This window comes from Papaver somniferum, chromosome 1 (assembly GCF_003573695.1).
Source record: "Papaver somniferum cultivar HN1 chromosome 1, ASM357369v1, whole genome shotgun sequence".
Classification (NCBI taxonomy): domain Eukaryota; kingdom Viridiplantae; phylum Streptophyta; class Magnoliopsida; order Ranunculales; family Papaveraceae; genus Papaver; species Papaver somniferum.
This window is the reverse complement of record NC_039358.1, coordinates 78,898,354-78,910,571: the sequence shown is the minus strand read 5'-3', so window position 1 is coordinate 78,910,571 and position 12,218 is coordinate 78,898,354. Positions and strand designations below refer to the sequence as shown.

Sequence of the window (12,218 nt, the reverse complement as noted above, 5' to 3'; positions counted from 1 at the left end):
ACTTTAGTTAACGAAAATAATGAGAAGTCCACAAGTTCGGTTCGTTCGCAAAAATGTTAAGTTTTCTTTGTAACCGAACTCTATCTTTGAAACTTCGTAACCGAACTCTACCTAATTCGCCAAGAAATAAATTTCGTAGTAACCGAACGTTTTCCTAATTGCATATATGCATATATAAGTCCAGTTCGGTTGATTCACAAAATATGTTGAAGTTTGCGAACCAACCGAACTTCTAACACTAGGTTACTTTTAACCTGCAGTTCGGTTGGGAACTTGGTTGCGTTGAAGTTTGCGAACTAACCGAACACACAAGATGTACCCAAATAAATTGTTAAGTTCAAAGTTCGGTTACCTACCATTTTATCCTAGGTAACCGAACATTACACTGTACGACCAAAACCTCCATTAACGAGCGAGTTCGGTAACCTGCGTGTTTGGAAAACGTAACCGAACTACACTTTCAGGTGTGTTCGGTTACATGTTCTTGACATATGGTAACCGAACTGACCCAAATCTACATAAAAATTTTCATTTTTTTTGAAAGTTTGGAGCAATTCAACCAACATTATCTAAGTTTGAAGCATATCTGGGTACCCAAATACCCTTCCCCCTGTTGTGGTTGATAAAATCCATCGTTTTCATGTTTTCCTTCTTCATCTTCTCTAACTTTACTCTCTCAATAATTCTACTTCTTAAAAAAAAACCATCTGATTTTTTAATCTCACTAATTATCTTTAACTTAATCATCTAACTATTCATTACACTAACTATTATTAATACTAACTAATCATCATCCAAAATTAATCAGGAGAATAATTTATGTATTAATTTAAATATCTAGATAAGGGGTGACCAAAATTTACTTCTAATGTCTTTACCCAAAATAAAACCATGGTCCCAAAAAAAACCATGGTCCCGAAAAAAAGTTCGCACTCTATAAAAGAATTTTGCACCCATCCAACATTTCTTGGCTCCGCCCCTGCACAGCAGGACCTGTTGTTGGTGTAAACGGTTATCAACACCTACCAGCGTGAGTAGGTGAACGAAACCACACATTGTCACATGCCTCACGTGGACCCGTGACTGTCTCACTGTCCGTTTTTATTAATTAAGAAAAGAGCAGTCTTTTAACTACTTAAAATTGGAATAAAACATTAATTATCAATCAATTTATTTCGATTCGGAAGAAGCTATATAACGCAACACAGAACAGTCGCTCCTCTTCTACTTTTTTCTGCTTCTTCTCTTTCAGTCTCTGTTTCTAAACCATGGATTCAGTAACTCTGCTCTGTACCGTCTCTCTCGTAGTGGGAGGTGGTTTATACTACTTCATATGTGGTTATGGATCAGCAGAAAGAAAAGGAAAAAGTGCCATGGATCTATCAGGTGGTTCAATCTCAAGAGAAAAAGTTGAAGACAATTACAATCAGTACTGGTCTTTCTTCAAAAAACCAAAAGAAATTGAGAAGAAAGAAGATGTACCAGCTTTTGTTGACACATTCTATAATCTTGTTACAGATATTTATGAATGGGGTTGGGGTCAATCGTTTCATTTCTCACCTTCAATTCCAGGTAAATCTGATAAAGAAGCTACAAGAATTCATGAAGAAGTGGCTGTAGATCTGCTCAACGTCAAACCAGGAGACAAAATTCTTGATGCTGGTTGTGGTGTTGGTGGTCCGATGAGAGCTATTGCTGCTCATTCTAAAGCCAATGTTGTTGGAATTACCATTAATGAATACCAAGTAGATCGTGCTAAAGCTCACAACAAGAAAGCTGGTTTAGATTCACTCTGTGACGTTGTTTGTGGAAACTTTCTCGAAATGCCATTCGAAGATAATTCATTTGATGGTGCTTATTCAATTGAGGCTACTTGCCATGCACCTAAACTTGAAGAAGTATATGCAGAGATTTACAGAGTCATGAAGCCTGGATCTCTATACGTTTCTTACGAATGGGTGACTACTGATAAGTATAACGGTGAGAATTCTGAACATAGAGATATTATTATTGGTATTGAAAGAGGTAACGCTTTGCCTGGGTTAAGACATTATGATCAGATTCCTGAGATTGCTAAGAAAGTTGGATTTGAAGTTGTGCAAATTAAAGATTTGGCTATTCCACCAGCAAAACCATGGTGGGATAGATTGAAAATGGGAAGAATTGCTTACTGGAGGAATCATGTATTGGTTACTGTTCTTACTTGGATAGGTATTGCTCCTAAAGGTGTTGTTGATGTTCATGAGATGTTGTTTGTTACTGCTGATTTCCTCAGTAGAGGTGGTGATACTGGGATTTTCAGTCCTATGTATATGATTCTCTGCAGAAAACCAATCAAATGAAGAAGATGACACCAAAGAAGATAAAAATCAATGGAGGTACTTGATTAATTATATTTTCCTCACACTCCAATTCCTCCATTTTTTTTTCTGTTTTTCGGTAATCGTTTTTTTATTTTTATTTTATTTAATTTTCTTTGATCTGAATTATTTTTGTTTCTTGGGGGTGTATTTTGGAGTAATTTGGGATTTATTTTAATTAACGATTAATTTGAAAATTTTGGAGTAATTATCTTTGTAAAAGCAATGAAAAGTATTGTATTAATTAATTGATGAAATCAAAGAATCTCTCCTCTAATTAATTACTTAGTCCGTTCTTGTTTTCATTTCAACAAATGAGTGTAGAACAGCTAAGCTTGTTTAAAAGACAAAAGAATAACGTTAGAATTGTCACGACCACGACCGTTTGAAGTTTGGACCTTTGAAAGTGGTGAGTTCAGATCTTTCAGGATTCTTGCATCATGTGGCACGTCATTATTGGCCAGCTAATTGAATTATGGACGGCCAGGATTTGGGTATCTACTGTAGTGATGGGATGAGTTTGCTGTCAGTGTACTGGGCTGGGGGAGATCAGATCGTGATTCCGTGATTATAATCCAAATCGCCAGCGAAATTGCGGACCAATCCACATGGGATTTTTGTCTTTTTACTTTTTTCTCTGTTATCTATCTCCTATAATTCGATCAAAATAAATAAATTCCGTGCATTTCTGTTGGACAGAATTTGTCCTCCTGCTGGGTACCTTAGGTTTCCCCCTGTATATTTTCATGTCTTATTGAGGAGTGGCTGCTTTTGAGAACCGACCAGGATGGCCCCAAAAGATGGGATTTGAGAAGTAGAAATTGAGGTATAGTCCAAAGTTAGTGGACTTTGGACATCTTAGTCGTGTCAGTTTAAGCCTAGTACGTTCTCGTTCATTTTTCTGAAAATATAAACGTTTTAATTCTTTTTTGTACGGGTTAATTCTTTTTCTTTCCGATCCAGAAAAAATATTTTCTCATAATACCTGAAATGTCCTTCAAGTGATTTCATACCCAATAATAAATTGTTTCACTTTCAGTCTTTCAGATAATGGATTTTCGGAAAGAGAGGGGATTTTGAGAGAATGTGAAGAGATGGATGATTCAGTAGCGATTATTCTCTATGACTGCCTTCTCCAATCTAAATTAAGGCTCATACATGTAGATATAGTTGTTTTTCTAATGGTGAATGAAGAAATTGATGATAATTTGCAGGCTACCAGAGAGATTGAATCTGAGATTGCAAGTGTTTTGAGATTAAAACTTTCTTGGCGATGAAAGAATCCGATCTGATGAAAATGGAATTAGTTTCTTCGATTGAAATCAACAGCTTGACCAAAGTTTCTGCTAATGCTTTCATCCACATCTAGGTATTTTTCTTAGCTCAATTCATATTTAATTAGGTTTAATTCTCTCAAAAATTCATCTCAAGTTATCATTTTAGGAACTCTCGTTAAGATCTAACGTTTGGTTTACGGTTTAAACTCAATTAGTTGACGTTCCTTCTGATTGCGGAGGATTCAAAGGTTGTATAAAGAAATTAATTTCAGATCTTTTTATATGGAATTTTACTGAATTTTTGATGCAATTATAGTAGATGCAGAAGAACCAAAAATGGTGTTACCGACTATATACTTAATCACATAATTCGGTCCAACATCTGCAAACAACATAGTTTTACTATTACTAAGCAACAAACAATTGAGTTTGTCCCACTTGTTTTCTGAGTGCTCTATGTATCCATATTATGATTACATGTGGTAGCTAGTCCTTAGTGACTATAGTGAATAGCCAAACAAATAAGATAGGAAAATAAAATATTGTCATCATGTTAGTAGAAAAATCTTGCACTAGTTTTTCCTTTGTCTTCATTTAGTTAGTATCAGTTGTATTTTCATAACAAAAGTATTTTATCGAAGCTCCACTTCAATTTCAGAAGAATGGATCCAATACTCTTGTTCTGGATAGAAAATGTTCCTTACACAAGCAACTAGTATATTTGAACCTCCTCTGCGATGGGATAGGAGGCGATGCCACAAATGTTGATGCGGTGCATCTATAGGCTCGGAATTTATCTTTGGCTTTACTTTTTTTTGTTTGATTAGTCTTCTTTTTTTGTTCTGTTTTGGACACAGTCATCCTAATTGCTTATTTTCCAACTACTGTAATATAAAGTGACATAAATCCAGCAGTTTAGTGACATATTTGAGCCCGTCATTTCTTTATGACATTTAAAATAGAAATAGCCTTTCAGTTAAGAAACTACTGTCTTGATGCAGTTCATTTATTAACCAGAAATGATGATAGTCACAGAGGTTAATTATAAGAGGAGGTTCAGTCCAAAATTATAAGCATCGCTATAAATATATCTCGAGGAATGGAACACTTACATTTAAATGGCATCATCCATCGTGATCTTAAATTGGCAATCATTTCCATTTTAGTTTAGTTTGTTATTTCCTTTTATTTTATGATTTATACCATTTTTATTTTAAGGATATTGCTATACAGATTCATTTTTGCTGCAAATCTCATGATTGCAGTTGCCTCATGCCTTCATGAGTAATTTGTCTTTTACTAACGTTCAACAGAGTATGATGTACACAAAGTTGTTTCATTTTAACTTTTTTACTTCATTACATTTCATATCAATTTCAGTTTTTAACTTTTTTGCTTCATTATGATACGTAGTTCACTTGAACATACTCATGTTAATAGTTTTACTTCGTTTTTATATAATGTGGTTCCAGGAAATGTTGGTACTCGAAAATGATGGCGACGAGAGATAATAACAGATGAATTTCTTGCTAGGATGGATCTTACAGATGATTTGTTGCATATGGTATGATGGGTGCGAATGTGTGTACATATATTTGTTTTGGTTTATATCGACTTTGCTTCATTTTAAAATCATGTTTGTTATTTTATTTGCAGGTGTTTTCATTCTTGGATCATTCAAATCTCTGTCTAGCTGGCGGAGTGCGTCGACAAGGTTTGTTATTGAGACCGTAATGGGTTAATTAAGTTTTCGCTAGTGCATATTTCACCAGTAGTCTTTTGTTATTGAAATCTTAATGTGTACATGATTGTACACATGTTGATTCTTAATGTGCACATGGTTGTACACCTGTTGAACGTTAAGCTTATTTAACTTTTGGAATGTTGGCCTTTTGTTAATTGAAATCTTATCAACTCTTCTTCTACAAGTTGATTCTGTGGATGAGATAGATGAGTATCCATCACTTAAGATTTGCGATGTTCCGAATGTTTGGTGGTTGTTTAAGTCCTATTGGCCAATTCAGTAGTTTCTATTTACTAAAAGTTATATCTTCACTTGGCGTTTCAGAGAAATCATCAAGAAGCACTGAAGAAGCTATTGAATGGTGAGTCGTTTCCAATAGAGGTAAGATGCTTTAAGTTGAGATGCTTCAGTTTTGATGTGTTGTATTTTGATGCCATTAAACTCCTGAATTTTGTTTAATCCTGTTACTATAATCACCGTCTATACCATCCCATCATTATGTCGGTGTGATGGTGAGGCATTACTCACTGAAATGAAAATAGTTTGGTAGAGTCCGAAGTGGCCAACATCATTTAAATAGATTCCTATCTATTGTATTATATGTCTATTTTTAGCTACGAGCAACTTCTTACTGGTCTTATCTTAGGTTCTAAAACAAGCTGAAGCTGCAATAGATGAACTCCAAAGTAAATCAAAGACATCAAAGGTAGATAACTCTAACTTGTTTTTTGTGCTCAACTGTATGATCGTAGTAAGTACATTAGGTTGCTTATTTTGTTACCTTTTTTTAAAAGGTTGGTTAAGTAGATCTTAGGAGTACCTTTCAGATCTTATGCTCATGCCAGGCTTCAAAAAATTTTGTTTCAGTTTTCATCCCTAATTACATAGTTACATTTGTCTCACTACTTTCACGTAGTTTGTTTTGATCTCTCATGCCTCTTATTCTATGAAAAACAAATGGGATTATTATATATTTATAGCTTTGAGTAGAATCTGACTTTCAGCTCTTTTGATATTGAATTGGTAATGTGTACATAGTTGTACACAGGTTGATTCTTAATGTGCACATGACTGTACACATATTGATCGTTAATGTGCACATAGCTGTACACCTATTAGTTGACCTGTACATAGTTATACACCTGTTCATCGTTAATGTGCACATAGCTGTACACCTGTTGATCGTTAATGTGCACATAGTTTTACACATTTTGATGGTTAATATGCACATAATTGTACACCCGTTGATCGTTAATGTGCACATAATTGTATACCTTTTTGATTGCTAATGAGCACATAATTGTACACCTGTGACTGATTGTTTAGAAATGTCCCAAACAAATGTGTTTGTGCCAACTCTTTTGTTACACTGGCTAATTTTCATCCTTCAAGGTTGAGTTTATCCAAATCGGGCTAATTCTTTGGTTACAATAGTGAAACCTTCAGAAAAACATATTTCATTGTTGTTTGCAGTGTAAAACTTAAAGGCAACTGTAACTTGATTTCTTAGACTTGAGCAGACACATGATCTGTTAGTATCTGAAGTTCTCAACCTTTTTATTTATCTCAATTGCAGGTGTAGTGAAGGTCAAATACGATAGAGATGAGTCCCCAACTTATGTTGCTATGCTTGCAGCCCAAGATGCTGCAACACGGTGCAAGGTATTTGGTTTAGTTGTATACTTGGTTGCCTTGATGATGCCTACCTTAATATTGGTCCTAACTGATAACATGATTGCGTTCTTAAGGCTTTCTCGGTTGAATTTGACTAGTACGACGTTCGTTTAATAAAATATATTTTATTGAGTGATTAGTCTTTGTGGTCATTGACATTGTTTATGTAGCTCTGCTTGTTTGTCCTTTTGCTCCGAGTACATGGGTTTCACATGTATTAAATTTAGGAACTTATAAGCATTTAAGGGTCTAGTTAACACATCTGGCATGTATCATGTAAGGGTCCAAGTGAAAGCTTTACTAGTCAGAGTTGCCTCCTGTTCTAAAGATAATTTTTATAACTTTCATGTTTTTTTTGCTAATGTGCACATAGTTGTACAAATATTGATTCTTGATATGTACATGATTATACATATGTTGATTGTTAATGTGTACATAGTTGTGCACCCGTTGATTGTTAATATGAATGATCGTTTTTGTGCATGTTTTGCAGGGGTGTACATATTGATACACCTGTGTAAAATTAGGTTTCCCATGAAAATGTAGGTTTCCCATGTTTTACAGAAGTGTACATATTGGTGCACCTGTGGAAAGTAATTCATATGAAAAATAGGTTTATGTGTGGTTGTGAGTGATCGACTTTATGCATGTTTTGAAGCGGGGTACGTATTGGTGAACCTGTGTAATTCCCATGACGAAATAAGTTTGTGTGTGGTTATGAATGATTATTTTTCAGCATGTTTCAAAGGGTTGTACAGATTGGTGCACATGTGGAAAGTAATTCATATGAAAAATAGGTTTGTGTGTGGTTGTGAGCGATCGAATTTATGCATGTTTTGAAGCGGTGTACGTATTGGTGCACCTGTGTAATTCCCATGACGAAATAGGTTTGTGTGTGGTTATGAATGATCGTTTTACTGCATGTTTCAAAGGGTTGTACAGAATGGTGCACCTGTATAATTCCCATGAAGAAGTATGTCCGAGTGTAAGTATAAATGATCGGTTATATGCATGTTTTGCAGGGGTGTACACATTGGTGCACCAGTGTATTTTCCATGAAAAAGTAGATTTGTGTGTGGTTTTGAAGGATCGGTTTTAGGCATGTTTCGCAAGGGTGAATATATTGGTGCACCAATGTAATTCTCATGAAAAAATAGGTCTGAGTGTGACTATGAGTAATCAATTTCATGCATATTTTTTTGTAGGTGTGTACAAAGTGGTAAAACAATGTCTTAATTCTTCGTAAGCCTTCTGTAGGAGCGTGGTACATAATAGCTTCATTTTAATGACAACTTTTTCATTTCATATTCGTGTATGCTTGAGCTTGCCTGATAACAAAATGCTGCAAAACCTTTGTGTAGATGGTGGATTTTCGACAAGGGCTAAAATCGTAAACTGATAATTATACGAAGATCTAATCCAGCAATCAGACGTGAGTATTGAGACACGGGTCTCTCATCGAATTCTCAACGGAGAGTACTTTCTCTCGTAGTCTCACGACTGGACAACGACATATCTCATGAATACTAAACACTTTCAGTGATTATTTCTATATAGTATCACGAGATGGCCGGCTCCTAGACAGCTTGCTCTGCTAGTATAGAGCGATAACGTCTTCAGGAACAAACAACGAGTTTACCCTGACTATATAAAGGATATGACTTACCGACAAGCTCATATCGGGATAATTAATACTCCTAGACAGCTTGCTCTGCTAGTATAGAGCCACAAAGTTAATTATTCCTAATTAAGATTAATTCTGCCGTGACATTCACTACTGAATTCCCAGAATAATCTATTATTTCTCCTATTCCATGGTCGAATCCACGACTGGTCCCATGGAATGGCAATAACAATTGCTCCTATTCCATGGTCAAATCCACGACTGGTCCCATGGAATGGCAATAAACAATTGTTCTGATTCTATGATCGAATCCACGACTTGATCTCATAGAATAACAATAACTATAAAATCTCATTACTTCGATTTCATGATCGAATCCACAACTGGTCTCATAAATGGTAATAGATAAATTTTAATTACTCCGATTCTATGGTCGAATCTACGATCCCATGGAATGGTAATGCTCACTTTATTATTCTGAATTCGTAGTCGAATCCTCAGCTGATCCTATGAATTATTAATAAACATCTTATTACTCAGTTTTGTGAATTATTCTCCACTGAATTACACAATTTATAATAAATAATAAACAACCGGGCGTCTGAGCTACCTCTAAGTAAGTCCCGATTCAAATGGTGAAAGTGTATTCAACGACGATACACTAACAGTCACCGCACGGACGAGTATTTCAAAATACAACGAAACGATGAACCTATGCAAAATAGGGAAGAAAATAATAAATAATTAAAAATATTGACCAGGGTGCTGGGAGCACGGACACACGACCGACCGACCGTGTCGTGGTCAATCCCACGCCAGTTTTTATATTTTTAATGCATTATTATTATTTTTCATGATTTGATGAAAATTCTCTCATTTTATCAAATCTCCTTCGTCTCGAGGAAACTCCTCGGTTTCATGGTATTTTCATAAATTCGTAAAAAATAATATAAAATTAAGGAAAGAAGTGTGGGGCGTGAACGCTGGCCAACCGGCCATGCCTTGGTCCCAGCCGCCCCCACACCTCACGGTTCCTCATTATTTTATTATTATTATTATTATTTCTCTAATTTCATGAAAAAACTCCTTGATTTCATGGTAATTTGCACAAATCATCAAATAATAATAAAATAAAATAAATTATGAAAACTTGTGGGACCGGGCCCTGGCCGGCCGGCCATGCCCTAGCCGGTCCCACACGCCCCTTTGTTTTATTATTATTTTTATTTTCCTTGAATTCATCAAATTCCTTGATTTCATGGTATTTCTATCAAATTAGGAAAAATTCCCTCAAATCATGAAAAAATACCTAAAAAAATATTAAAAATTATGAAAACTCGTGGGACCGGGCCCTAGCCGGCCGACCGCACCTCCACGGTCCCACACGCCATTGATTTTATTATTTTAATATTTTTTGCTTCCCTGAACTCATGAAAACTCCTTCAATTCATGGAAACTCCCTAAATTCATCAAATTTCTCAAAATTCATGAATTTTTCATAAAATCATCAAAATATTATAAAATTAAGGAAAAGGCACCACGGGACCGTGGCCACGACCGACCGACCGTGCCTTGGCTTCGGAGGTCCCATGCCTCCTTATTCCTTATTTTATAATTATTCTCCATCATCTCATGGTGTTTTCCTCAGTTTTGTCGAAACCCTAATTTTGGCATATTTTCTCGAATGGATGCTCAATTGCACGCCAGAAAATATCAAAATTCTCAGGACTGAGACGCGGACGCCTTGGGGACACGAGCATGCTATCTTGACCGACCAAGATTGTCTCTTTGGCTTACAGAAGCCGGTCCCATCAAGTTTCACAGTTTTGACCTAATTTGCACAATTGCACGTATTAGGTCCAAGACTCTTCCAAACACTTTGGATTTTCATGAAGTGATCATCAGGCGGTCACATGACTACCCAGACCGGTTTCATGACCCCATGGTCGGTCCCTCACTCCGTCATAATTAATTAGGTTTTCTCACCTAAGGCTCAGACGAGCATTTTCGAATAAATGATTAAACCAGCATATAATCATTCTTTCACCAACAAATCGTCAACTCTTCAGGAGTTCATTGTATTTGCTCACGTGAGCATATGGACACTACATGGTTGATCCACGGTCCCATGTAGTCGCTCCCTCCTTCGTCCCATGGTTAAACTTCTGATGAACCATGAATTGATCATCAATTGATCAAATTAGGGTTTTTGAATCCAAGGATCATCATTCCAGATTCCAACCTTAATAATTTTACGAAGACCTCATGTTCATTAATTTTATTAATTATGCTCGGTTAAACAACCAGTATTCTAATTAATATTTTTGGTACGCTGCCAATAATCCATCAGATGAGCAACACATGCTTAGACGATCAAATATTCAACAATTCATCACATGAGCAACACTTGCTCAGATGATAAATATTTGCTCAAACCAAGGAATATTGGTTCAACAATCAATATTCAACGATCCATCAAATGAGCAATACTTGCTCACTTCATCGTAAAAACTATACCTCTGTCTCATGACATGTTCAATTCATGAGTTTCAGAACATCATGTTCAACTCAGCAACTACATGGACTCATCGTCCCGTCAAACCACGAAGTCATCAATTGACTAACATACCACGAGACGTCAATCGTGTTACTTTGGGGGGATATCACTTAGGGTTTTGGTCTGGCGGTCCACGGCACGTGTGTTCAAACACACGATGGAATGTGAGCAAGTCGTGCAATCAGTTGAAGGAATTCACGAGGTAGTGGGTGGAAAATCGACCAAGTCTCCACACGTTGAGCAACTGGTTTCAAACACGATATCCACTTCCCCACTCCTTGATTCCATCAACTGTCACACTTCATGGGGTCATGGTGTCTAAAAATTCCAGCAATATAAATAAGTCTCTGAATCATGATTGAAGGATCGGTATCAACAGTATCATCAATCTCATGTCTCATCGACAACACGAGATCATCAACTCATCAGTTGAGCAACTACCCTCAATTGAGCAATTTCAATCATTCAGAGCTTATCATATTCAGAATTCACACACCCACAATCTTTGATTACCATTGATTCCACACATTTCCCAGCTTCCCTCCTACAGATCAACCCATCCTCTCTTGTGACCGAATTTACTCTGGAACGGTCATTGTCTTGATTTAGGCCGGATTACTACAGATTGATCTCTCGAATCTAAAGAACCCCCTTTGCAGCGGTGCATCTGTGTGAGGTTTAACATTTCGCTCGATTCGAGGAGTCTCCTCCGTACGGTCGTCTCCTCAATTCCTTAAAAATCAGCAAATCGTTTTTCCCCATCCACAGATTGGCGACCACAGTGGGATATCATTCTCTCGGTTGCAATCTCACAATTTCACAAGATGGTTGATCTCAGGTTAGGTTCAGTTACGAATCCTAACACAAACCGTGCTAGCACTAGCAACAACAACAATCAGAATATCCCGGAGACAATTCCGACCTCCAACACTGATGGTGGTGACATTAATCCTCCTCACGTCGAAGGTCATCCACTGTCCGG

At 36.5% G+C, this 12,218-nt stretch overlaps 1 protein-coding gene across 1 annotated transcript; it reads left to right on the top strand.

Moving 5' to 3' along the window:
• The first annotated feature begins 1,166 nt into the window (after positions 1-1,166).
• LOC113291543 (24-methylenesterol C-methyltransferase 3-like) lies at positions 1,167-2,637 on the top strand. The gene has a single exon (XM_026541070.1). It carries the CDS (start codon positions 1,269-1,271, stop codon positions 2,340-2,342), a length of 1,074 nt encoding a protein of 357 aa, XP_026396855.1. The 5' UTR covers positions 1,167-1,268; the 3' UTR covers positions 2,343-2,637.
• The last annotated feature ends 9,581 nt before the right edge of the window (positions 2,638-12,218 follow it).

What these genes read in the sequence shown, in the direction of transcription:
- LOC113291543 (XM_026541070.1), top strand. Translation starts at nt 1,269, where the DNA reads ATGGATTCAGTAACTCTGCTCTGTACCGTCTCTCTCGTAGTGGGAGGT.